The sequence below is a fragment of the Chlorocebus sabaeus genome, chromosome 27 (genome assembly GCF_047675955.1).
Source record: "Chlorocebus sabaeus isolate Y175 chromosome 27, mChlSab1.0.hap1, whole genome shotgun sequence".
In the NCBI taxonomy this organism is placed as follows: domain Eukaryota; kingdom Metazoa; phylum Chordata; class Mammalia; order Primates; family Cercopithecidae; genus Chlorocebus; species Chlorocebus sabaeus.
In genome coordinates this window covers 41193536-41219390 of record NC_132930.1, presented here as the reverse complement: position 1 = coordinate 41219390, position 25855 = coordinate 41193536, and the positions used below count along the sequence as shown (strand labels likewise).

The following is a 25855-nucleotide window of genomic DNA, read 5'->3' as shown; positions in this document are numbered from 1 at the left end:
CCTCCTGCTTCCGATGGCGTCACTTCCGCTGGGGGGGGAAGTTGTGTGGCCGCGGTGCGCAGGCGCGCTGGGTGGCTCAGCAGTCAATTCTGCACCGCGAATCCAAAGAGTTAGGTAGCTGCGGCGCTGGGCCGGCGGCGGCGAGTCCACGTGCTCCCCGCGGCCGGTTGAAACCGTTGGCGGGCGCTGCCTGAGAGGTAAGGGGCGGTGGCCCAGAGGTCCGACCTAGAAGGCTGGGGCTCAGAGAGTGAGTAGGGGAGGGACACCGTCAGCCCCTCTGGGTTACGCATGGAGGAAGGATTTCCATTCAGATCTCCCTCCTGCTCTGGGGAAGTGGCAGGAGTCCTGGACTTAGGGTGACCAACTCGTTTTAGTTTTAAAACTTAAAGTCCCGCGTCCTGGGAACCCCTTCAGGCCTGGCCAAATCAGGACGGTTGGTCACCGCCCGACTGGGCTTCAGGCTTGCTGCATGTTGGGGACAGGGCTCTTCTCTAGCCTTGGCCGCGTCCACTCCCTAAGGAGGAGGTCTTAGGATGTAGCGGTCCAGAGCACGTACTTAGGACCAGAATAACTGCTGCGTGTGAATCTGGGTTGCCACTACCTGGATGTGGGATGACCTGGTGTAAGTTTTTTAACCTCTTTGCGCCTCAGTTTCCTCATCTGTCATAACATACAGAACCTAACTCGGAGGACTGTGATGAGGATTACATGCGTAGAAATGCGTTGACCTCCTATGAAAGGGCTTGGGTGCTCCATAAATGTTAGGATTCTCTGCAGCACCTGCCTCTGAGGAGAGAGGGAGGGGAATGAGGTGGGGTGTGTATTTGCAACCCTGATTTCTAGCAGAGGGGGGCCACTTGGGACTTCTTCACACTGTGCCCCAGGCTCCCAGGGCCTAGCATAGTGCCTGACACATGGCAGTTTCCCGAGTGAAGGGATGGTGTTTGAAACAGTGCTGGTGATGTAGTGGGTGGGGTGGGAGGCGGAGAGACATGGCTTCTGTGCCTCAGTTTGCTCATCTGTTTAGTGGAGACAGGTGCACCTACTTCCCAGGGCTTTTGCAAGGAACAAGGGAGAGATTCTCCTTGTGAATGTTACCCATTGTAAGCCTTGTCAGCCCCACACACAAAGGTACAGGCAGGATGGTGGACAGAGTATATTTGTCTGTCCTTCTCTTGCACCATACCCATGGTTTCTCAGAATGCTACCCGTGGAAGGGGCTTGAGTCTTGTCAAGTTGGCCTGACTTCTTGTTTCACAGATGAGAGAACCTGAAGTTTAAAGGGGCAGTGGCATGCTCAGGGTCACAGTGTTCAGTGAGGGATGTCCTGGGGTTGCCAGCCAGGCCCCTCAGGTGGGCTGTTTCAGTGGTAGTGGTGGTAATGATGTGTAGGTCAGTGTCTGTATGTGCATGCAAGAATATTTTAAGAATAGTCAGGGCCAAGCGTGGTGGCCCATGCCTGTAATCCCAGCACTTTGGGAGGCCGAGGAGGGTGGATCACCTGAGGTCAGGAGTTCACGACCAGCCTGGTCAACATGGTGAAACCCTGTCTCTACTAAAAATACAAAAATTAGCCGGGCGTGGTGGCGTGTGCCTGTAATCCCAGCTACTGGGGAGGCTGAGGCCGGAGAATTGCTTGAACCTGGGAAGCGGAGCTTACAGTGAGCCAAGATCGCGCCACTGTACTCCAGCCTGGGCAACAGAGCGAGACTCCATCTCAAAAAAAAAAAAAAAAAAAAAAAAGAAAGAAAGAAAAAAAGAAAAAAAAATAACAAGTAACAAAAAAATATAGAGGGAGGAAGGTTAAAAAAAATTCCAATCTCAGAACCAAACCTAAGGGCATGTTATCAGGGAACGTGGTAGAGTAGGCACCCATGGGGTGAGGAGCCAGAGAAGGTTAGAGTGAATTTATGAAGATAAATGGGTGGGTTGATGGTCATATTTAAAGGAGCATGGGTTTAGGAGGGGGCTGGGTGTAATAGCATTGATGTGCAAATTAGTAGGTCACAGAAAAACCTTTCTACAGTTAGGCAGGGATGAAGCTTTCATATCTGATGTCTTATTTAACTTTCCACCCAACGCTTTCAGTTAGGTATTAGATCCATTTTACAGATAAACAGATTCTGGGAAGTTAAGGAACCTTGAAGTCGTTTAGTTTTTAATGACTTTTTTGGCATTAGCAGATGTAGGCTCCAGCGCAGATCCTCTACCCCTGAGCCAGGGCCGTGTCCAACAAAACCTGGCAACCATCTTGTTAAGCGACGACTAACAAGTTCCCAGCCCCTTACTGACCACTGGCTGCTGCCAGTCAGCTAGTTTAGCTGTCCAGCGCCTGACAGCCTCTCCTGTGACATGGGTGGTCTCCTTGCCCACTGCACACAGCTTTATAATTAAGACTTAGGGTTCTAATGTTTTTTTTTACATGGAAAGCCATCTTGTAGAGACTTTAATTTTTTTTCTCTTTGGATGAGGACCTCAAGGTCCTAGGTGCTGAGTAACCACCAAGCAAATGGCTAGGACTTGGCAGGTCAAGATGGAGGCAGGGTGGGAGCCTGGGCTCGTTGCCTGGTCGTTGAGGCTACCTCTGCCACTTACTGTGACTTCGGGCAGTTCACTTACCCTCCTGAGCCTTGGGTTTTCTCTCCAGATGGAGGTAGTATGATCAAAGCAGTCTTAGTTGTGTTGGGTGCAGTCGTGTTCATAAATGGGACACGGCTTCGTAGAGAGCTAAGGATCATGTGTTCTATGGTGCAGACCCCATCATCTTTTTCATGTGTATGGCATGTGATGAGAGCTCAGTAAACTGACCATACAGACAGACGAAGACGCAGCCAGAAGCACACGCAGAGGATGTGCGTGAGGGCCCAGGTGTATCTGGGTGGATAGTATGGCGTCAGCGTTCAGGAAATGTCTGCCGAATTGAGTTAAAGTGACTGGGCAAGAACGGAAGTATGCTCTCAACCAGTCCAAGAACACTGCCTTCTGCTTGCCTTTCTCTTTTAACATGCCCGTATGGCCAGAAGGAAAGCATGTAGAATCTCTCTGGCTGCACTGGGACTGGACATTGGGCAGAGGGAGTTGGGGAGCCAGGGAAGGAAAAGAGGACTCTATTTAGATCCAGCCCCATAAAAGAAAAAAAAAAAAACTGCCATCTTTTTACACTTAGGGCTAAATGTTGAAATCTGTCACCTGAGAGCCCGGCCAACTGGGTGTCCTCAAAGTCTTAATGCAGTTTTAAGCTTTCATAATTTCAGAAGCATAAATGTTCCAAACTTGCCAAAACATTATTTAAAAGTTTAATTAAATTTCCTTCATGCTTATCTAGTCTTGTGGAATTTGAGTAATACCATTTTACTTTTTTGTTTTAGGCAATGTTTGCTGTCTTCCATTAGAGGGACTGAATTTCCACATGACGGCTTTTTGTAAGTTTGTATCATTTACTTTTTTGTTTTAGGCAAAATGTTTGCTGTTTTCCATTAGAGGGACTGGATTTCCACATGATGGCTTTTTGTAAGTTTGTAGCATTTACACTTATGAATATTAAGCCTGCACTAAGACCTGGGACACCCTGTCTGCTGTGCAGTTAGGCTGACGGAAGCTTTTGATGGTTTTGAGCTTTTCTTTGAAGCCCAAGCAAGTGTTTATGGCATAATTTACAGGTATTTCCACCTGGGGCTAGGTTGGGTTTGAGGCGTAATCAAGGTGCTGGGCTGTCCTCCAGGCTCTGAATAAGGGAGAGGTGAGCTCCTTACAGATATTGGATCATTAGTCAAGCAAGTGGACACAGCTGTTCCCATTTCATGGCTAGTGTAAAAATCCAGAGGAAGGTAGGAAGAGACGGAGTTCTGACTTCCTGTACAATCCACCTATTCTGCCTTAAACAAGTAAAGACAAATGAAAATGATGTGACAGTTATTTTTTAGCTGGAGATGTAATCAGATTCTAATCATCTTCTGAATTGATACTTAATCACACTGTGGTGTGTAGCCAATCTCCAGAGAGATAGAATGTTTTGCACAGTTACTCTGGAGTATCTTTTTGTCAACATCACTGCTTTCACTGCTTCTTTCAGTCCATATATTTTGTTTCCAGCTTCCTTCCTAGGCCTTTAATTCCTGACCTGCCGCGACAGGACTCTCTCAATTGAATCTTAAGCCTTGTCGAAACCTTTCTTCCTCCCATCTCCCACTCCATCAAGAAATAGAATTGTCCTCAGCAATAGAGGTTGGCAAGCTCTAAGCCATATCTAAGTTTCAGGGACTGTTTTTCATTGTTGTATCTTATTAGGAAAGTGCTTGAAAGTTTTTCAGCAGATAATTTGGCATATCACAGCTGCTTTCACCTTGTGCCTGTGATGACAATCTATTTCTTGGTGAGTAATAAGTTATTCCTGCTCTTCCACCAAAGTGCACCCCACACTCTTTGAGAATGTGATGTTGGCTCTTGTTCCAGCCTTTGTTCTCCCTTCTCAGGCAGGATAGCTGCTCTTGTTGCCTGACATGTTGATCATCCCTCTGCTTGTTTTAGAATGGTAAGCTGGGTGGTGGGAAACGTGATTCCAGCTCCCAGGAGCTTGACAGTAGCACACATCTTTACAGTAACCAGATAAGAAGCTGACAGTTGCTGCAGCACATCCAGAGGAGTCATGTTTTCTTTCCTGAGGATTTGGTGCTAGGTTGTAGCTGACCACATGCTGTCCGCTTACTAACATACACTGATAGTGAGCTGAGGAGTGGGGCCTGGGACCCCAGAGTCAGGGGTCTGTGGTTTGTATGTAGCATAGAAGCTGAGCTGGTGTTTGATAGTGTCCCACGGGGCAAGAGGCCTCCACAAGAGACCAGCTAGGCCTTTGTAAACCCTGGAGATGCAGCCAGGACGTACATTTCCATTCAAGGCTGAATGGACATGAATAACCCTGGTCGTTGCTTGGGTGTGGCCTTACCAGCGGTGATCCAGAACGTGCTGGTGGAGGAGCAACAGTGATTTCATGCATGGGAATTCTCTGCAAACCAAGGGTAGATCATTTGTACTGTAAGCTTGTTGGATGAAGTCCTACCCTGAAGTAAATTGCATCAGTTTACTTGACCCTCACCTTTATTTTCATAATAAGAAAGAAAGCTCTGAGTTAAACAGTTCTCATTATTTTTGCTGTAAAACTTATAATGTAAAACAAAAATGCTGTTTTAAAATCTAGTGATTAAAACATTATGTAAGTGTGGAAAATTACTGTGACTTCTCTAACACTCTTAGATGAATTTGTGTTTTCTTCAGCACAGTAGCATTTCTGTGAAATTTTAAAATGATGTTTATGTACGTGTGCAGACATATTTCTTATTGGGGCAGTACTCAGGACACCTGGGTTCGTGAACTCCGGTAATTCAGCACCCAGCAGTTGTGACACCCGGACATGGTTCCATTTATTTCTGACTTGTCCAACAAGCTGCCACATGAAGGAGGCCCCTGTCCATTACAGCTGAGGCACATGTCCTCATTTTAACCTTTGTGAATATATAGTAATATTGATATGAATGCTTTTCGTGCCATAGAAACTGTGCCCACAGAATTGCCTCGTCTTCACTTTCTAAACTTCACTCAGTTTTCCTCTTGCTGTGTTCTTAGTATATTTGAGGACCTGAAATAGTTTGTAGTGTACACCTAAATTGCAATGCGTTCTATAAGTTTCATATACAGAGAGTTTAAGGTATTACGGAAAGTAAGATTTAACACCCTCAAAACTCTTCATCTCGAGAGCCAATCTGCCATGTTTAAATCCTGGTTCTGTTAACTGTGCATCCTTGGGCAAGTTGTGTAATCTCTGTGTCTCAATTACCTCATATAAATTCTGAACAATAATAGTCCTTCCCTCAAAGGGTTACTGTGGGGATTGAATAAGTGAATACAAGTAAAGCCTCCAGAATAGTGCCTGGCACATGGTAAGAACACAATAAATGTCAGCCATTGTCATTGTTAATGTCAGTTTTACTTATATGAATGGTGGAATTTTATGTAGATTGCTAATCAACTTTGACTCTGTTATTTTCATGTGAAATTATGGTTGAAAAGTTAGCTGCATGAGCCGTTTATGAAATGAGAAGTTTCAGTTTATAATGATATTATCTTTTGTTCCTTAGGACAAGACTTAAAACCTGTCTCAGATAGAATATTTAGCCATTTACCTCAAAATGGTATTTTTTACATGCAATGCATGTGGTGAATCAGTGAAGAAAATACAAGTGGAAAAGCATGTGTCTGTCTGCAGAAACTGTGAATGCCTTTCTTGCATTGACTGCGGTAAAGATTTCTGGTAAGCTGCACAGAATTCATGTAAATCCAGATCAGTTTTGGAAGTGTTGGCCCCATAAAGCTTGGAAAAATAGTGGCAAATGTGAGGAACAAAATTAAGACTAAAAACTGGTATGGTCCATTGATTATAACCGGTGTGATGCTTTAAAATGTGCTTTACTAGGCTGGGTGCAGTGGCTCACGCCTGTAATGCCAGCACTTTGGGAGGCCAAGGTAGGCGGATCATGAGGTCAGGAGTTCAAGACCAGCGTGGCCAACATGGTGAAACCCCATCTCTATTAAAAATACAAAAATTAGCCAGGCGTGGTAGTGTGTGCCTGTAATCCCAGCTACTCGGGAGGTTGAGGCGGGAGAATCGCTTGAACCCAGGAGGCAGAGGTTGCGGTGAGCTGAGATTTCCCCACTGCACTCCAGCCCAGGTAACAGAGCAAGACTCCATCTCCAGGGGGGAAAATGTGCTTTACTAAACAATTTGCTTTTTGAGAAAATGTTAAAGAGAAGACTAGGGGAAGGGGAATTATGATGATGAGAGCATTCACTTAGTTGGTGACACTGGTTGCTATTGCATTGCCACTGTTACCAGACCCAGGGAACCAACTGCATGGAAGATGGCTCCAGGGTTTTAGAGCCAGTTCCGTTAGGCCTCGGGTATCGTGTGCCCGTCACAGTGAAGAGATGGACTTACGAACCAGAAGGTGAATTTACGAGCTCACGGTCGGGGAGATGACTGGTAGCAGAGGAAACTATGTCCTCCCTGGAAAATCAGAGGTGCTGGTGGAAGTGAGGCTCTTCCTGGCCCCCTAGTGTCAGGAGACACTTCCATTGAGGAAGCCTCTGTGAATGTGAGGAGTTAGCCGGGAGGGACAGGACAGATCCTGCCTTAGACACTATTTCTTCAGGTGGGTCATTTGCAGAGGGCTGCCCTCCTGAATTTCATGTTGATTCCCCTTCAGCCTCAGAAGGTCCAAGCGAGAAGCTAGCTTCGCCTGCATCTGCCCTAGTGTCCTCTGAGGCATTTAGATGGTACTGGCTAAAACTCTGTTTTAATTCATTCCAGAGCAGTGATTTTTTGGAAACTGCCAACCTCTGTTCAGACCTAATCCTAGGAGGAAGCTTGATACATAAAGTAGGTTAAATGTGAGTTTTCGTTAGGGGACTTTACCCTGGACCTTGTCCCCAGCATTTCCCTAAAGAACCCCATGGAGCTTTACAAAGATTATATGAGAGCAAATTGAGTTTTCTTTTTTCCCAGGACCCTAAGGTATCCAGAACTGTTGGTAACCTCATGCTGCCATTTTGTATCTGTTTTTGATTTATTCTACAACTAATTATTGCTTGTCCATTCTATCACCAGGAAGTCATTGAGATTTTTGTAATTTAAGAAAACGACCCTATTGCATACAACTATTTTCTTGTTTATTCAGTATATATACACTTATGACTAAAAAAAAAAAAAAAACACTGCCTATCAATTTAGCATAAGGTGTTTATAAAAATGGGGGAAAAGTTTCGCGATGGGTTGTATATTGAAGACTTTGGAGGCAGGGGGATGTGGTTCTGACCAGGAGGTTGTAAACATAATAAGTGAAATCGATGGGGTGCTTGTGTGGTAGATGCGTGTGAAAATACCCAGTGTAGGCTACAGAAGGTAGTGGCAGCATGCTGGTATTAACACCTCCAACTTGGTTATCAGTCTAATGGCAGAACCTTTGATCACTTTAAAGGGGTGACGACTATAAAAACCACGTGAAATGCATAAGCGAAGATCAGAAGTATGGTGGCAAAGGCTATGAAGGTAAAACCCACAAAGGCGACATTAAACAGCAGGCGTGGATTCAGGTAATGTCTTTCTAACTCATTGAGTAGCTTCCTTTGACAGCTTCCGCTTTCTTTGGAAGCCCAAGAGACTAAATGTGTCATCCCTGCAGACAAGCCCTGGAAACCTCATGTCCTAGGATAGACAGGTCGAACTAAAACCTCTTGGAAAAGAGTTCTTTGGCCGGGCGCGGTGGCTCACGCCTGTAATCCCAGCACTTTGGGAGGTCAAGGCAGGCGAGTCACAAGGTCAGCAGTTCGAGACCAGCCTAGCCAACATGGTGAAACCCCATCTCTACTAAAAGTACAAAAAATTAGTCAGGCATGGTGGCAGACACCTGTAATCCCAGCTACTCGGTAGGCTGAGGCAGGAGAATCGCTTGAACCCAGGAGGTAGAGATTGTGGTGAGCTGAGATTGCACTGCTGCACTCCAGCCTGAGGGACAGAGTGAGACTCTGTCTCAAAAAAAAAAAAAAAAAAAAGGAAGAAAAAGAGTTCTTTATTCTTCTAGCTGTTAAAACAGTTGTGGTACATTATACCTTTAAACCACGTGTTTTGTTAATTTCTTGAAAAAATGTTTTAGAATTTTCATTAGCTTTCCCTTGGCTGTAAAACTGAATGGAACCCTTCTAATCTCTTCCTGCTTCTAGTGATAATGCAGCTTTTATAACTGAAGCCATGTTCTGTTACTCTGTCATGTCTGCCAGTCATTAGAATTTGGCAAAATAAAGATACTTTCATCAATGTAGAGAATTTTCTACTTTAAAATAGTATGAAAACATGCACAATAGAAATGACAGAAGCATTGACTCCTCCCTAATTCACTCTGGAAGTATAACTCTCAGAATGCTACTGATCATTTACAGAATAGGTAGCAAGAGGAAGGATTCAGAAAGGAAGGGGGGAGAATGAAAAGACAGATGTCATCTATGTGAAAATTCTGTGTTTTTCTAAAAACCAATAAAAAATAATCACTCCATTTGATAATAGAGTTGAAACAGGAGTTTTTCAGACATTAACTAGCTTCCTGAATTAGCATACTACTAGGGGGACCTTTCTGTTCACAAAGGACTTACAAGAGCAGGTTGAGAAGCTAATGAAATCCTGTTTGCGCTGGTGACCAGCAGCCACACTTTTGGGCACTCTCTGTAATTCTCTAAAAACCAGATGACATTCCTAGGCCCTAAGGTTGAGATGCATGGGTCTGTGAGTTCCATCTCTGCTGTTGTCACACTCAATGAAATCCTCTGAAGCAGGGGTCAGCAAACTACAGAAACTTTTTACAGCTTTGTAATAAGTTTTGAAATCAGAAAATATGAGGTCTGCATTTTTATTTGTCTTTTCGAGATTGTTTTGGCTGTTTGGTGTCCCTTGAGATTCCACGTGAGTTTTAGGATGGATTTTTCTGTTTCTGCAAACATATATATACGCACATTGGATTTTGATAGGAATTGTATTGAATCTATAGATTGCTTGGGTAGTATTAACATCTTAACAGCTTTAAGTCTTCCAGTTCATGAGTACAGAATGTTTTCATTTATTTGTGTCTGCTTTCATTTCTTTCAGTAATGTTTTTTGGTTTTCAGTAAACAAGTCTTTTGCCTCTTCGGCTAAGTTTATTCCTGATTTTTCTTTTTGATGCTGTTGCAAATGGAATTGTTTTCTTAATTTTTCTTTCTGGTTGTTTCTTCTTCTTAGATAAAATGCAGCTTGATTTTTGAATGTGGATTTTGTATCCTGCAACTTTGCTGGATTTGTTTATTAGTGCTAACAATTTTTGTGTTGACTCTTTAGGACTTTTGACATATAAGACCACATCATCTGTGAACAGAGATAATTTTACTTCATCCTTTGCAATTAGGATGCCTTTTATTTTGTTTTCTTGCCTAACTGCTCTGGCTAGGACTCCAGTGCTATGTTAATAGAAGTTAATCTATCTATTTTTAAGCATAGACATGAATACAGAATCTGGGCTTACAACGTGAACGCTTTAGCCATGGCAAGGACTTTTTCAGTTGACTTTCATGAAACTCATGTTGGTTGTTTATTATTTTTCTTTTTTCTTCCTTTTTTGTAGAAAATTAGTGAATTAATAAAGAGACCCAACGTCAGCCCCAAAGTGAGAGAACTTTTAGAGCAAATTAGTGCTTTTGACAACGTTCCCAGGAAAAAGGCGAAATTTCAGGTATGAATTGACTTTCTTGGATGGAGGGGGCTGTGTGGCCCATCAGTGACTGAGCTTGTCTGCACCTGTCCCAGTGGGATCAATAGTTCTTTTTCTTTTTGTTTCTTACAGAATTGGATGAAGAACAGCTTAAAAGTTCATAATGAATCCATTCTGGACCAGGTGTGGAATATCTTTTCTGAAGCTTCCAACAGTGTAAGTCAGATCTGATTTTAGATTTGCACTGTGACAAAAATGATTAGTAATAATGAAATGAGAGTTTCTTATTTTTGGAAGTCAAGACAGCCTTCTTTTTTATTTTTATTTTTTTGAGACAGAGCCTCACTCTGTTGCCCAGGCTGCAGTGCAGTGGCACGATCATGGCTCACTGCAACCTCCGCCTTCCAGGTTCAAGCAATTCTCGGGTCTCAGCCTCCCAAGTAGCTGGGACTAATAGGCACGAGCCATCATGCCTCGCTAATTTTTTGTATTTTTTTTAGCAGAGACAGAGTTTCACCGTGTTGACCAGGCTAGTCTTGAACTCCTGACCTCAGGTGACCTGCCTGCCTTGGCCTTCCAAAGTGCTGGACTTACAGGCATGAACCACTGCGTCTGGCCCAGCCTCCTTTTTTAGAGAGCCTCTTGGTGCCTTCATTTATGGAAAGGAAGAAACTGAATGCACTGCAGAGACTTCCTTGTTGTGAAGAGCAAGGTGTTTCATCCCAGTGTTTGATACTGGTTCCAGCCAGCATGTAATGATTTGCTTAGTAATCAGGCAGGGAGATAGATACATGGGAAAGAACAGGAGCTTTGGATTTCTGACAGACCTGGTTCAAATCCCTGCTGTGCAGTTTGCCTGATGTTTGATCTTAGACAGATTATTTAGCCTCTGAGCCTCATTTTCTGTATCTAAAAAAAATCTAAATAGTAATATTCATTCATTTATTTAATACTTAACTGAGTACCTGATCTGTGCCAGGCCCTGAACAAAAAAATCTAAAGTATGCCAGGTGGTAGTACATGAAGGAAAATAAAACAGGGTGAGGACATAGTGACTCGGTGTTCCTCTGGATAAGCGGTGAGGGGTCACAGCAGCCTCTGAAGGTTACAGTTAAGGTAGAAGAGCAGTCTGCATGCAGCGCCTTCCTTCTGTTAGAAGGAGAGTTCCCTTGGAGTAATTAAATCAGCCACCTGTTAGTCAAAATGGTTTAATAGAGACCCTAAATGTGGACTATATATGTAGAAAATCTTGGTTTGGTATCCTTTAGCCACATTGTTGATTACGTTGTTTATTTTTGTGTAAATATCCGTTTCAAAAAATAGTGGGGTCAGAACCCCACTGGTCTTCACTCTTGTTAAATTATCAGGAGTTGATTCACTTTATGTAGAAAGAATACTTTTGGCAGCAAGTGGGCATCAAAATGAAAATTTATCTTGGTAGTGTACCTACCATTTGTCTCTTTCAGAATATACAGATTGAGTCTTTGGACCTGTATAACTGATCATTACATTGCCCTTCATGTGGCACCTTTTTTTTTTTTATTATTATACTTTAAGTTCTAGGGTACATGTGCACAACATGCAGGTTTGATACATAGGTATACATGTGCCATGTTGGCTCGCTGCACCCATCAACTCATCATTTCCATTAGTTATTTCTCCTAATGTTATCCCTCCCCCAGTCCCCCACCCCCTGACAGGCCCCAGTGTGTGATATTCTCTGCCCTGTGTCCAAGTGATCTCATTGTTCACTTCCCACCAATGAATAAGAAGATGCAATGTTTGATTTTCTGTCCTTGTGATATTTTGCTGAGAATGATGGTTTCCAGCTTCATCCATGTCCCTGCAAAGGACATGAACTCATCCTTTTTTATGGCTGCATAGTATTCCATGGTGTGTATGTGCCACATTTTCTTAATCACATTTTCTTAATCCAGTCTATCATTGATGGACATTTGGGTTGGTTCCAAGTCTTTGCTATTGTGAGTAGTGCCACAATAAACATATGTGTGCTTCTGTCTTTATAGCGCATGATTTATAATTCTTTGGGTATATACCCAGTAATAGGATCACTAGATCAAATGATAATTCTAGTTCTAGATCCTTGAGGAAATGCCACACTATCTTCCACAATGATTGAACTAGTTTACACTCCCACCAACAGTGTAAAAGTGTTCCTGTTTCTCCACATCCTCTCCAGCATCTGCTGTTTCCTGACATTTTAATGATCAACATTCTAACTGGCATGAGATAGTATCTCATTGTGGTTTTGATTTGCATTTCTCTGATGACCAGTGATGATGAGCATTTTTTCCTGTGTCTGTTGGCTGCATAAATGTCTTCTTTTGAGAAGTGTCTGTTCATATCCTTTGCCCACTTTTTGATGGGGTTGTTTTTTTCTTGTAAATCTGAGTTCTTTGTAGATTCTGGATATTAGCCCTTTGTCGGATGGGTAGATTGCAAAAATTTTCTCCCATTCTGTAGGTTGCCTGTTCACTCTGATGGTAGTTTCTTTTGCCCTGTAGAAGCTCTTTAGTTTAATTAGATCCCATTTGTCTATTTTGGCTTTTGTTGCCATTGCTTTTGATGTTTTAGACATAAAGTCTTTGCCCATGCCTATGTCTGAATGGTATTGCCTAGGTTTTCTTCTAGGGTTTGTATGGTTTTTGGTCTAACATTTAATCCATCTTGAATTAAGTTTTATATAAGGTATAAGGAAGGGATCCAGTTTCAGCTTTCTATATATGGCTAGCCGTTTCCCAGCACCATTTATTAAATAGGGAATCCTTTCCCCATTTCTTGTTTTTGTCAAGTTTGTCAAAGATCAGATGGTGTAAATGTGTGGTGTTACTTCTGAGGCCTCTGTTCTGTTCCATTGGCCTATATATCTGTTTTGGTACCAGTACCATGCTGTTTTGGTTACTGTAGCCTTGTAGGATAGTTTGAAGTCAGGTAGCGTGATGCCTCCCACTTTGTTCTTTTTACTTAGGATTGTCTTGGTAATGTGGGTCTTTTTTGGTTCCATATGAACTTTGAAGTAGTTTTTTCCAATTCTGTGAAGAAAGTCATTGGTAGCTTGATGGGGATGGCACTGAATCTATAAATTACCTTGGGCAGTATGGTCATTTTCACAATATTGATTCTTCCTATCCATGAGTGTGGAATGTTCTATTTGTTTGTGTCCTCTTTTATTTTGTTGAGCAGTGGTTTGTAGTTCTCCTTGAAGAGGTCCTTCACATCCCTTATAAGTTGGATTCCTAGATATATTATTCTCTTTGTAGCAATTGTGAATGGGAGTTCACTCATGATTTGGCTATCTGTCTGTTACTGGTGTATAGGAATGCTTGTGATTTTTGCATGTTGATTTTGTATCCTGAGACTTTGCTGAAGTTGATTATCAGCTTAGGGAGATTTTGGGCTGAGACGATGGGGTTTTCTAAATATACAATCATGTCATTGGCAAACAGGGACAATTTTACTTCCTCATTTCCTAATTGAATACCCTTTATTTCTTTATCTTGCCTGAATGCCCTGGCCAGAACTTCCAACACTACGTTGAATAGGAGTGGTGAGAGAGGGCATCCTTATCTTGGTGGCATCTATTTTTTAGGGTTATTTCTGTTTTAACTAAGAATCAAAGATTTGAAATTGCTTCAACTGCAGGGTTTTAAAAAGTTTTTTCCAGTTTCGCTTTTGAAGTATGAACATACTAAGCATTAAATAAAATAAGGAGTAAATAGCCCGTGGTAGACCCTGAGCTCAGCGAAACGCAGCCTGTCATCCCTCACCTCTGCCTTTGCACTGTGACCCTCCCAGCGTACCCCGTGTTTGTAGTGCAGAGCAGAGGGTCCTGAGGCCTTGTCCTCCATACTTTGTCCTCCATACTTTGGATGTTTATCCTCCTGTAACTCTGCCAGATGTCAGGTCGGATGTTTTTCTGTCCTATACCCCATCACAGATAGGACCCCATCTGTCCTATACCACAGTTCACCTGATCACTGTGGATGCAACCGTCATTAGGCCAAGGTCCTGGCTGCTTGGAGCTATGTTCTAGTGGGGGAGATAGACAGCCACCTACGGGTCCATGGTGTAATGTCAGGTCCTGATCAGCACTGGGAAGAAGCCAGAGCCACTGGGAGGCCAGGACTGAAGGAGGTGCTCGGTTAGGAAAGAGTCAGGGAGGGCATCACAGAGGAGACCACGTTTGAGAAGAGTGTGTAATGAAGTAGAAAGGAGATGGGGAAGAATAGTTTTACCTATTTATTGAGCAGCCGCCAGATGGGAAAATGTGTGCCTCCCTCCCTCCTTCTCTTTTTTATGGCCAGGTGCAGTGGCTCATGCCTGTAATTCCAGTACTTTGGGAGGCCAAGGCAGGGAGATCACTTGAGGTCAGGAGTTCGACACCAGCCTGACCAACATGGTGAAACCCCATAAAATACAAAAATTAGCTGGACGTGGTGGTGTGCACCTGTAATCCCAGCTACTCGGGAGGCTGAGGCACGAGAATCATTTGAACCTGGGAGGCGAAGGTTGCAATGAGCCGAGATTGTGCCACTGCACTCCAGCCTGGGTGATAGAGCAAGACTCAGTCTCAAATAATAATAATAATAATGATAGTATTTTACTAGAAGATACCAACAAAATTGAAGGATAGATGTGAAGTTTCTTTGTCCCCTTCTTCCTAAGTCTATTTCTGACATCATCCTCTGCCCTTTTCCCCATGAGCCTTGACAACTTGATGTTGTTAAACCACTGCTACTGAGAAAACTTGAACTCCTTAGTTCAGTATCCATTTTCTTTTTTTCTTTTCTTTTGAGATGAAATCTCACTCTGTCACCCAGGCTGGAGTGCAGTGGCGTGATCTCTGCTCACAGCAACCTCTGCCTCCCAGATTCAAGCGATTCTCCTGTCCCAGCCTTCTGAATAGCTGGGATTACAGGTGCTCGCCACCACGCCCAGCTGATTTTTGTATTTTTAGTAGAGACGGGGTTTCACCATGTTGGCCAGTCTGGTCTTGAATTCCTGACCTCAGGCGATCTGCCTGCCTTGGTCTCCCAAAGTGCTGCGATTATAGGCATGAGCCACTGCGCCCAGCCTACAGGCCTACAGTATCCATTTTCTTTTCTTTTTTTTCTTCTTTTTTTTTTTTTTTTTCTTTTTTGAGACGGAGTTTCACTCTTGTTGCCCAAGCTGGAATGCAATGGCATGATCTCGGCTCACTGCAACCTCTGCCTTCCAGGTTCAAGCGATTCTCCTGCCTCAGCCTTCCCAGTATCCATTTTCTAATGCTGCTCCTGTAGCCAAGGACTGAGCCTTAAGGTCTGAGTCTAAGTCCTGAGTCCTTGCATTCTAGTGAAATCTAGTCTTTTTTTTTTATTGGGTCCAGTTTTGACAACATCGTTCTTCCTTGCTACCCACAATCTCCCAAAGGAGGAAGACTGTAGGTAACTTACCCTGTCATTTGGCTGGACTAACGGACGGAATTTGAACCCCGCCTGCAGGTGCGTCAGCTCAGTGGTTTCTCACACCCGGAAGCAACCGTGGACTGCTGCCACTGGCCACTCCCTTTCTCTCCAGAGGCATCAGGGAACATGGAGCAGTTCAATAAATTGCTCCAGGTCATCTCTTGAGAAAGGGGCTCAGGGAGTTCAGGAAGGGATGGGACTGAACTGTGCTGATGTCATTGTTTAAAGTAGGATCTATGTGCTGATTTTAATAAGGTAATGCAAGGCTGGGTGCTGTGGCTCATACCTGTAATCCCACCACTTTGGGAGGCCAAGGCGGGTGTATCACCTGAGGTTGGGAGTTCAAGACCAGCCTGGCCAACATGGCGAAACCCTGTCTGTACTGAAAATCCAAAAATGAGCCAGGTGTGGTGGCGCATGCCTGTAATTCCAGCTACTCAGGAGGCCGAGACAGGAGAATCGCCTGAATCTGGGAGGTGGAGGTTGCAGTGAGCTGTTATTGCACCACTGTACTCCAGCCTGGGTGCCAGAGTGAGACTCTGTTTCAAAATAATAATAATAATAATAATAATGATGATGATGTAATGCATTTAACAGTGGTAACCATGAGAGAGACCCCTCTATACGTAAAGAATACATGACCCCGTCTCTACAGAAAATGCAAGAATTTTCCAGTTATAGTAGCTTGTGCCTGTGGTCCCAGCTACTTGGGAGGCTGAGGCAGGAGTGTTGCTTGAGCGTGGGAGGCGGAGGTTGCAGTGAGCTGAGATTGTGCCGCTGCATTTCAGCCTAGGCAACAGAACAGAGCAAGACCCTGTCTCCACTGGAAAAAAAAAAAAAAGAATGGTGAGAATGGTGACCATTCTTCTAATGGTAACTTTCCAATCTGAATAATGATGATAATAACTACCATTTTCCAATGCTGATAATTTACAAAACTCTTCACACACAATGGGCTGGTTTATTGGGCATCACCATGCTAACAAGCACATGATGGATCTTCCCTCGTTTCATCCGCCCATGTGTAAGGCAGGAATTACTACCTTTCATTTTACAGATGAGGAAATAGGTTTGGAACAGATAAATAACTTGCCCTGATTAGGAGTTAACAGAACTGGAACTTGAACCCAGGTCTGCAGACACATACATCCAGTGGTTCCTACCACCCCTAAGTACTCTTATCTGAAAGGCGAATAGTGAACTGGAATGAAAGGTCTTATCTTCAGCGACATAAGGATTCTTTGCTTTTCCAATGGAATGAAAATGTCTGTTCCGTGCAGACAGAGGGGTGGGGACTGGGGGAGGTGGTTTCCCATTTTGTATATTTACTGCTACCTTTTAGCTGCTGGTGGGGGGGTCACAGTTATAAAACGGTAAGGGATAAAATCAACCATTTTTCTTGAACAGTTTATGTAGTAGCCCAGGCAATAATGTGACAACTTTATTTACACATTTAAAATGAATATGTGTTTCTTGGTTTTGCTTAATAATAAGGAACCAGTCAGTAAGGAACAGGATCAACAGCCGCTCCACCCAGTGGCAAATCCACGTGCAGAAATCTCCACCAAGGTTCCACCCTCCAAAGTGAAAGATGCCGTGGAACAGCAAGGGGAGGTGAAGAAGAATAAAAGAGAAAGAAAGGAAGAACGGCAGAAGAAAAGGAAAAGAAAAAAGAAAGAACTAAAATTAGAAAACCACCAGGAAAACTCAAGGAATCAGAAGCCTAAGAAGCGTAAAAAGGGACAGGAGGCTGACCTTGAGGCGGGTGGGGAGGAAGTCCCTGAGGCCAACGGCTCTGCAGGGAAGAGGAGCAAGAAGAAGAAGCAGCGCAAGGACAGTGCTGGTGAGGAAGAGGCAAACGTGGGTGCAGGAAAGAGGAAGCGGAGGCACTCAGAAGGTAAGTGGCTAGCTAACGCTCTAGGATTCGTCTGAAAACCGGGAAAGCTGTGAATTTGGGGTATTTAATCCTGTTAGACCTAGTGTTTTGTGTGTGTGTGTGTGTGTGTGTGCGTGCACACGCACGTACGTGTGGTTTTAATGTTTTTGTTTTTGTTTTGAGACAGAGTCTCGCTCTGTTGCCCAGGCTGGAGTGCAGTGGCACGATCTCGGCTCACTGCAACCTCCACCTCCCAGGTTCAAGCGATTCTTCTGTTTCATCCTCCCGAGTAGCTGGGATTACAGGCGTGTGTCACCAGGCCCAGCTAATTTTTGTATTTTTAGTAGAGATGGGGTTTCGCCATGTTAGTCTAGCTGGTTTCGAACTCCTGACCTCTGGTGATCCGCCCCTGTCAGCCTCCCAAAGTGCTGGGATTACAGGCATGAGCTACCGCGCCTAGCTAGACTTTGTGTTTTGAACCAAGTAAGGAAACGAGCATAAGCTTTGTGGCCAAGCTGAGCTGGGCCCTGCCCAGGCAAATGACCTCACTTCTCAACTCCCTTCGTCCCATCTCCAGCATGGAGGTGGATAAAACCCTCCTGGCGTTTTGTAAACTGGGGCTGGCTAGGCAGCCTGGAGAAGAAATGAGATGATAATGTGGAGCGTGCCTAGCTCGCATAAGGTCTCATTAAATGGTAGCTGCTAGCATAAATGCAAAATCTTCTTTAAAAAAAACCTTTCCAAATACTTAGTTGAAACAGATTCTAAGAAGAAAAAGATGAAGCTCCCAGAGCATCCTGAGGGCGGAGAACCAGAAGACCATGAGGCTCCTGCAAAAGGTATATCACTGCTGTCATTCGAAGAGCACAGCTGTGCACAGCGGCTCTCGCTGATAGTCCCAGCTACTTGAAAGGCAGGGGCAGGAGGGTCACTTAAGCTCAGGAGTTTGAGGCTGTAGTGAGCCATGGGCATACTACTTTCAAAAAGAAAGAGAGAGAGAAAAGAAATGCACGGTCCCCTGTAGGTTGGGAGAGAGGCCGATAGATGCCCCCTTCTCGGGGAGGAAGGTGTAACCCGGGAACTTCTGATAAGGTCTTACCCTCTAGAGGCATGTATAAGAATTTGAAAGTAAAATCAGTTCTCTAGGGTGTATGAGTCAGTCTTACAGTGCCTCTCACCCGCTGTGTTTAAGGAGAAAAGTAAAGCAATCTAGTTTGGAAATGTATGTTATCTTGGGAATTTAAATAAACCTAATATAGCTTTCTGAGACCGTTCCCTTTCGCTCCTCCCCAACTCTCTTGTCCCTGCCTTTCACTGGACCCTCAGTCCCTGACTTTTAGAAGTCCCCTCAGCTGTGCCCCTGCCCATCTCTGGGCCTGTTTCTGGGGTCTTTAGCAGAGTTCAGTGACTGCCAGCGTTGGGTTAGATCCCTTAGCTTAAAACCCCCTTCTCAACTTTGTAAACAGTAGTGCCCCCATATCTGTGATATGGAAAATTCCAGAAATAAACAATTGATAAGTTTTCCATTGCTTGCTGTTCTGAACAGCATGGCGAGATCTCTTGCTGTCCTGCTCTGTGCCTTCTTCACCACAAGAAGGGTGAGGATAGTACAATAAGGTGTTTAGAAAGAGAGAGAGACCACATTCATATAACTTTTATTATAGTGTATTGTAAAATTGTTGTATTTTATCATTAGTTATTGTTAATCTTTTACTGAGCCTAATTTATAAGTGGAGAATTGTCATAGATATGCATGAATATTGAGGAAAAGACAGTATATATAGGGTTCAGTACCATCGTGATTTCAGATACCGGGTCTGGGAACTCTGATCCCTGCAGATCAAGGGGGACAACTGGAACGGTTTTTTTGGTGGTGGTGGTGGTGGTTGTTACATTTTTTGTTTTGAGATCCTTGTAGACTCACATGCAGTTGTAAGAAATAATGGAGACTCAGGCGTCCTTATGTATCCGTGTACCCTTTACCTTGTTGCCACCCAGGATAACACTTTACACAACTGTAGTACAGCATCTCAGCCGGGATGTTGACATTGATCCACTTCCATTTCCATTGCCATCGCACAAGGCTGCCTCCTGCTGCCCTCTTGCAGCCCATGGCCGCTTCCCTCTCACCCCCATCCCCTCCTTAGCCTCTGGCAATCACTCATCTGTTCTTCATTTCTGTAATCTCAGAATGTTCTATGAATGGAATCATACAGTATGTAACCTTTTGAGATTGACTCTTCACTCAGCATTTTTCTCTGAAGATTCACCCAGGTTGCTGAACTGATAATATTCATGTTATTGGTGAGAAGTATCCCATGCTATGCATGTGTCACACTTTGTTTCATCATTCACCTGTTGAGGGACACCTGGGAGATTTCTAATTTCTGGTTATTAATGAATAAAGTTGCAGTAAATATTGATGTGCAGGTTTCTGTGTGAACTAAGTCAGTTTTTCTGAAGTGAATTTGAGTTGTTTGGGGGTTTTTTGGTGGTGGTTGTTTTTGTGAGATGTTTTTGGTTTTTTTTTTTTTTTTACTGTTGAGATTTGAGTTTTTTATTCTAAATATTATTACTCCTTTGTGGGACATATGGTTTGTGAATTTTTTTCAGTCTGTTGCTTGTTTTTTCATCATAACAGAGTCTTTTTTAGGGCAAATGGTTTTTATTTTGATAAAGTTTAGTTTATCAATTTATCTTATGGATTGTGTTAACAACTCTTTACCTAGCCCTAGAGCCTAAAAATTTTTTTGTTTTCTAAATTACCTTATTGAGTAACTTTTTTTTTTTTTTTTTTACAAATCAACATTTTATGTATTTCAGGTGTACAACTTAATGTGTTACTGTGTTTTATTTTATTTTTTGAGACAGGGTCTCACTGTTGCCCAGGGTGGAGAGCATTGGTGTGATCATGGCTCACTGCAGCCTCAACTTCCTGACCTCAAGCAATCTTCCTGAGTAGTTAGGACTACAGGTACACACCACCACACCCAGCGAATTTTTAAATTTTTGTGAGGATGGAGGTCTTGCAGTGTTGCCCAGGCTGCTCTTGAACTCCTGGGCTCAAGCAATCCTTCCGCCTCAGCCTCCCAAAGTGCCTGGTTTACAAGCATGAGCCACCATGCCCAGCTCAACTTAATGTTTTATTATACATGTACATTGTGAAATAGTCACTACAATCAAGCTAATTAGCACATTTATCACCTCACATAGTTTACCTGTGTGTGTGTGTGTGTGTGTGTGTGTGTGTGTGTTGAGAACACTTAAGATACATCCTCTCAGCAAATTTCAGGTCTATGTTAAATGCCTCCTAGTCTTACATTTTATATTGAAGTCCATGATTCATTTTGAGTTAGTTGTTTTTGTAAGGTGTGAGATCCTGTTTATGCTTTCAATTTTACCTGGCTTTCTCTCACACGACTTTGGTGGTTGTAGAGGGGCACGGCCTTGTTGCTGTCAGGTGGGGGCGGAAGTCCAGGCTCCCCACTCAGCCTCCATCAGCACCTGAGGACGGCCACTTCTTGCTCCTGCCAGGCAGGGCTCCTGGTGCAGGCTCCACTGACATCACAGCAGGGGCAGCCTCAGGACTGGCCTGTATGGTTGAGAACCCTGAATTCCTGCTTGGCCTTCTGTGACACCATCCCTCATTACAGCCTGGCAAAGGTAGAGAGCTCAGGCTCCCCACTCGGCTTTTGCTGGTGCAGGTGGGGGTGGAGCCACTGTTTTTTCTGTGATGTGAGGCTGTGGTAGGGTGGTTATTGTACAAAAGTTTTCTGTCTTGCTAGGCTGCGCTTTCCTGGTTCTTTGCCAAGAGCACGAGCTTCTGTTGGAACTGTTTTGTCTGTGGCTATTGGTGTTCAGGTTGCTGGCTTCTTGAGCTCCAGATCTGGGGTACAGGCGGCAAGAAGCTCACCTCATGTTGCTCTGCAGGCCCCAAGGTCCCGGCTGGTCTCTGTCTTTCAGAGTCTTCTTATGTTTCTTGTGTGTATAGTTTCAGGGTTCTCAGTTGTAGCGGGTAGGAGGAATGGGGAAAGTATGTCCACTCCATCTTCCCGGAAGCAAAAGTCCCCTCGATGAGTACTTTTAGTCCCTCTTTAATAGTTTGTGATTGTCCTCTCTCTCATTCCAGGTCAGGCTGCTTTTGCTCATCTTTGTCCTCCCTACTGTGCAGGGACAGCCCCATGATCTTAGTGGATTCTTAGGAAATCTGTGTTGAGTTCATTAAATCAGCTCTAGGAGTTTGTCATAGTGATGGCACGTGGGCGCCTGCTCACTCTAAGAGCCAGGCCTGTGAAGGGTAGTGAGTGCTTCTAGGGCACTGGAATTGAACAGATGCATGGAGCTGTGGAGTCCGGTTCATGACGGGGTTAACTCATTTCCTGAGAAGCAAATAGGTGTTGCAGAAGTTGTTTCTTTACCCTTCTCGTAGTAAAATAAAACATTTGTCTTAAATATTATTATTTATATTGTAGGTAAATTCAACTGGAAGGGAACGATTAAAGCAATTCTGAAACAGGCCCCAGACAATGAAATAACAATAAAAAAGCTAAGGAAAAAGGTATGGCATATGAACAAACCCACGTGTCTAACAGGTGGGGAGAACTGATTTCTAAATGTGCAATTGTTTGCTTGTTCTTTTTTCACCTAAAACACTGAAAATCTGTGTGTGTCTCAGTGATTTTCAAGCTGCTCCAAAGCCCCTCACACAGCCTCAGCCAGGGTGGTTTCTAGATTTTGGGCTTGTTTATAAGACTTTGAAGAGAGGCTCCATTTATTTAATTTTTATTGTTTGGAAATTATTGTTCTAGGTATTTGCTCTCTTTCACCTGTTCCAGAGCAATGGTTTCTTCTCCTTTATTTTACTTTGTATCTCAGGGTGACTCACACATAGCCCAGCCCCCACACGTGGCTGCCACCTGGGTTTTCACAAGTGGAGCACACCTGAGTAACTTACTCCTGGGTTTCTTTTACTTTTTACTGTTGTCCTATTTCTGGGTTAAAGACAGAACATTTTAAGATAAATTTCCAGGTGAAATACACTCATTTGATGTGTTTCTTTGTGAAGGTTTTAGCTCAGTACTACACAGTGACAGATGAGCATCACAGATCCGAAGAGGAACTCCTGGTCATTTTTAACAAGAAAATCAGCAAGAACCCTACCTTTAAGTTATTAAAGGACAAAGTCAAGCTTGTGAAATGAACATTTCTGTATTTAAAAATTGAATCCATTCTTCTGTCTTCTTCCTTTCACTGCTGTTTATAAAATGTCTAATGAATTCTAACAACTCAAATTTTGCTTTTTGAAGCTATATTTTTAAGTTAAGAAAAAATGTATTTTTGGTATAACTTTTATGAGAAAAGTAAAATATATTCTTGTCCAAACTTCTAAATTTGTTGTGGCAAAAATTACTGAACTTGACAAAATAATTTTGTGTGAAAAATTTTTTTCAGTGTAGTACAGCAACAAGTAAAAAAGTAATTCCTCTTTTGATCAGACTAAAAAGTATTCATTTTAACCACATCGTTTCTACACTTTGTTGTTGTTGTTGTTGTTGTTGTTGTTTGAGAAAGGGTCTCTGTCGCCCAGCCTAGAGTACAGTGGCACAGTCTCAGCACACTGCAAACTCCACCTCCCAGGTTCAAGCAGTTCTCCTGCCTCAGCCTCCTGAGTAGCTGGGATTACAGGCACCCGCCACCACACCTGGCTAATTTTTATATTTTTAGTAGAGCCAGTGTTTCACCATGTTGGCCAGGCTAGTCCCAGACTGACCTCAAGTGATCCACCCGCGTCAGCCACCCAAAGTTCTGGGATTACAGGCACGAGCCACTGTGCCCAGCTATTTCTACACGTTTTTAATTAGAGATGTTTTGTGCGTTTGTTTTTTGTGTTGTTAGAATGTATATGTGACCTGCGGGAATGATCATGACAAGAATCTTTTGTATGTGTTGATCCTTCTGTAGCCAGAAGAGCGGTGCTGTAGAGGAGGCTTCTCTGTAACAGGTTCACCCATCCGCACTGGCCCCATCTACCGTCAGCCAAAGAGACGAGTTTGTCAGTGACTGGATTCAGGGGCGTGGCCTGTGACTGGAAGCGACAGGCACAGGGAAATAGCTCATCGGAGACTGAGTCTGTTGTGCAGCTGTGTGGCTGCTCCAGCACTTTAATTGGACTGAATGTTTTCAGAAACAGTGTTTGAAGTCCTGGTTGATCGTGCTGTAGGACAGCCTTTTTGCCACCTCTTGGATGGTTCAGTAGGTTTTGCCCACAAGACCCTTAAAAGCTGGTGCTCTGGTACGGATCAGTCCTTAGCCAGTTTCGTAAATATCTCATCAATTCCCCACAAAAGCAAGTCTGGGACATGGAACAAGTGGTTTAAAGGGTCAGGAGTGAGAGGGAGGACAGAGGCCCTGTCTGAGCCTCTGAGTGTCCAGAAGCCCATGGAGCAGCTTCTCTCTGGGACTTGCCAGCCAAGCCAGGCGGCATCTTGAGTTCAGTGCTTATTAGGGTATGTGCCATGTATAAGTGTAGTGATGGAATTGAGTGGCACTGTCAGAATGAGTAGGACGCAGGCTTCAGAATCAGGCCCAGAGTCAGGTCCTGACTCTGTCCCTTGTTGGCTAACCTCTGAACCTCACTTTTCTCAGCTGGACAATGGGGATAGTAAAGGTTGTGAGTGAATGAACTACTTCATGTAAAGGACACAGCATGTTTCCTTAAACACAGTAGATCCTCTCAGTGGGTGCTGTCACTACTCTTACTGTCACCAGTAACAATTTTGGGGCCATGAGAAGCTTTAGACATTCTACAAAGCAAAAGAAAACTGAGATAGTGAAACAACCCAGACCACATACCTAATTAGGGACAAAAGCAGAACAGAGCTGTGACCGCCCCCCGCCCAGTCCAGTTCAGAAATCTTCCTATGCCAGCACTCCGGGGAGCAGAGGGAGGTGTGCTCTGCAGTTATCACCCGGGCACAGGGGAGAGGCAGGGCCACCCCATGAGAGTCGCATGATGCTCTACAAGCACCGTGGTATTTCGGTTTGTGATTGTATTAGTTTGTTTTCACTCTGCTGATAAAGATATCTGAGATGGGGTAATTTATAAAGAAAAAGAAGTTTAATGGACTCACAGTTCCACGTAGCTGGGGAGGCCTCACAATCACCACAGAAGGCAAAAGGCATGTCTTCCATGGCGGCAGACAAGGGACAGGAGAGAATTTGGGCAGGGAAACTCTCCTTTATAAAACCATCAGGTCTCATGAGACCTATTCACTATCACAAGAACAGCACAGGAAAGACCCACACCCATGATTCAGTTACCTCCCACCGGGTTCCTCCCACAACACATGGGAATTGTGGGAGCTACAATTCAAGATGAGATTTGGGTGAGGACACAGCCAAACCATATCAGTGATCTTTATTTTTCAGTCAAAACTGTCAGTTACTGTGATCCATTTAAGGCAAAGTTTGGCAAATGTGATGCAATTAAAAGGTGTCCTTAGCACTGCAGCGGAGTCTTCATTTCTGTTCTTGCCGTCAATTACCCCAGGTCCTCGAGAGTTAGAACTTCTGGGGCTGGCTGTGCTGCTCAGGAATTCAGCAGAGCATCCATCCCACGGGGGTTGGAGGTGGCCTTAGCTCTCTCAACTCTACAAGGACAAAGAAGCAAAGCTAATGATGGTGACTGATGGTCCATGTCATGGAAGAGTCTGCAGTCAGTGGCAGGAAGGACTAACTGTAAGTGCAGTCGCCCCAGGGGTCTGGCTGCAAAGCATGGTCCAGGGGTCATTCCCAATGTCCTTGCAGTGACCACCCTTTTCAGTCTGGGCAGCTGCCTGCCTGACTTGGACTCAAAACACCTGATATTGAAGTTCTTAGGGACTTTAGAAAGTGATCTAATGATATTGCTGTAAGGTCTTTCAGCTTCATTTTGTCTAAGTTGGGTATATGGCTGAATTCTACCATGTTCTGCCTGTCCTCAGGCTGGTCTGATGAGCCTGACACTTGGGTATCTCCAAGGCTGCCAGGCATGCATTTTGACATACTGTGGTTGTCTTACCTTGACGTTCCATTTTCTGGGGATTCCTGGCGTTTGTCAACTGTGTGTACCGGCCATTTCCTGTGATGCTGCTGAACCAGCAGGATTTGGGAGAAGATGGACTCTGTCAACCTCCCAAAACTTAAAATGTGGGACTGTTGCATGCCCTTAATTTGGAACACAGTAGGTGCTT

The 25855-nt window shown here is 43.9% G+C and overlaps 1 protein-coding gene across 2 annotated transcripts; it reads left to right on the top strand.

Annotated features, from left to right (window-relative positions):
* The first annotated feature begins 51 nt into the window (after nucleotides 1-51).
* On the top strand, nucleotides 52-25133 carry LYAR (Ly1 antibody reactive). Of its 2 annotated transcripts, XM_008017916.3 has the most exons (10): nucleotides 52-197; nucleotides 3369-3422; nucleotides 6132-6304; nucleotides 8028-8142; nucleotides 10197-10304; nucleotides 10416-10499; nucleotides 17243-17645; nucleotides 18377-18463; nucleotides 22097-22182; nucleotides 22690-25133. In XM_008017916.3, the coding sequence occupies exons 3-10, from the start codon at nucleotides 6183-6185 to the stop codon at nucleotides 22822-22824; spliced, it is 1140 nt and encodes a 379-aa protein (XP_008016107.1). In that variant the 5' UTR covers nucleotides 52-197; nucleotides 3369-3422; nucleotides 6132-6182; the 3' UTR covers nucleotides 22825-25133. The 2 variants fall into 2 exon arrangements, with proteins under 2 accessions (XP_008016107.1, XP_008016108.1); XM_008017917.3 differs by lacking the exon at nucleotides 3369-3422 and having other exon boundaries at nucleotides 63-197.
* The last annotated feature ends 722 nt before the right edge of the window (nucleotides 25134-25855 follow it).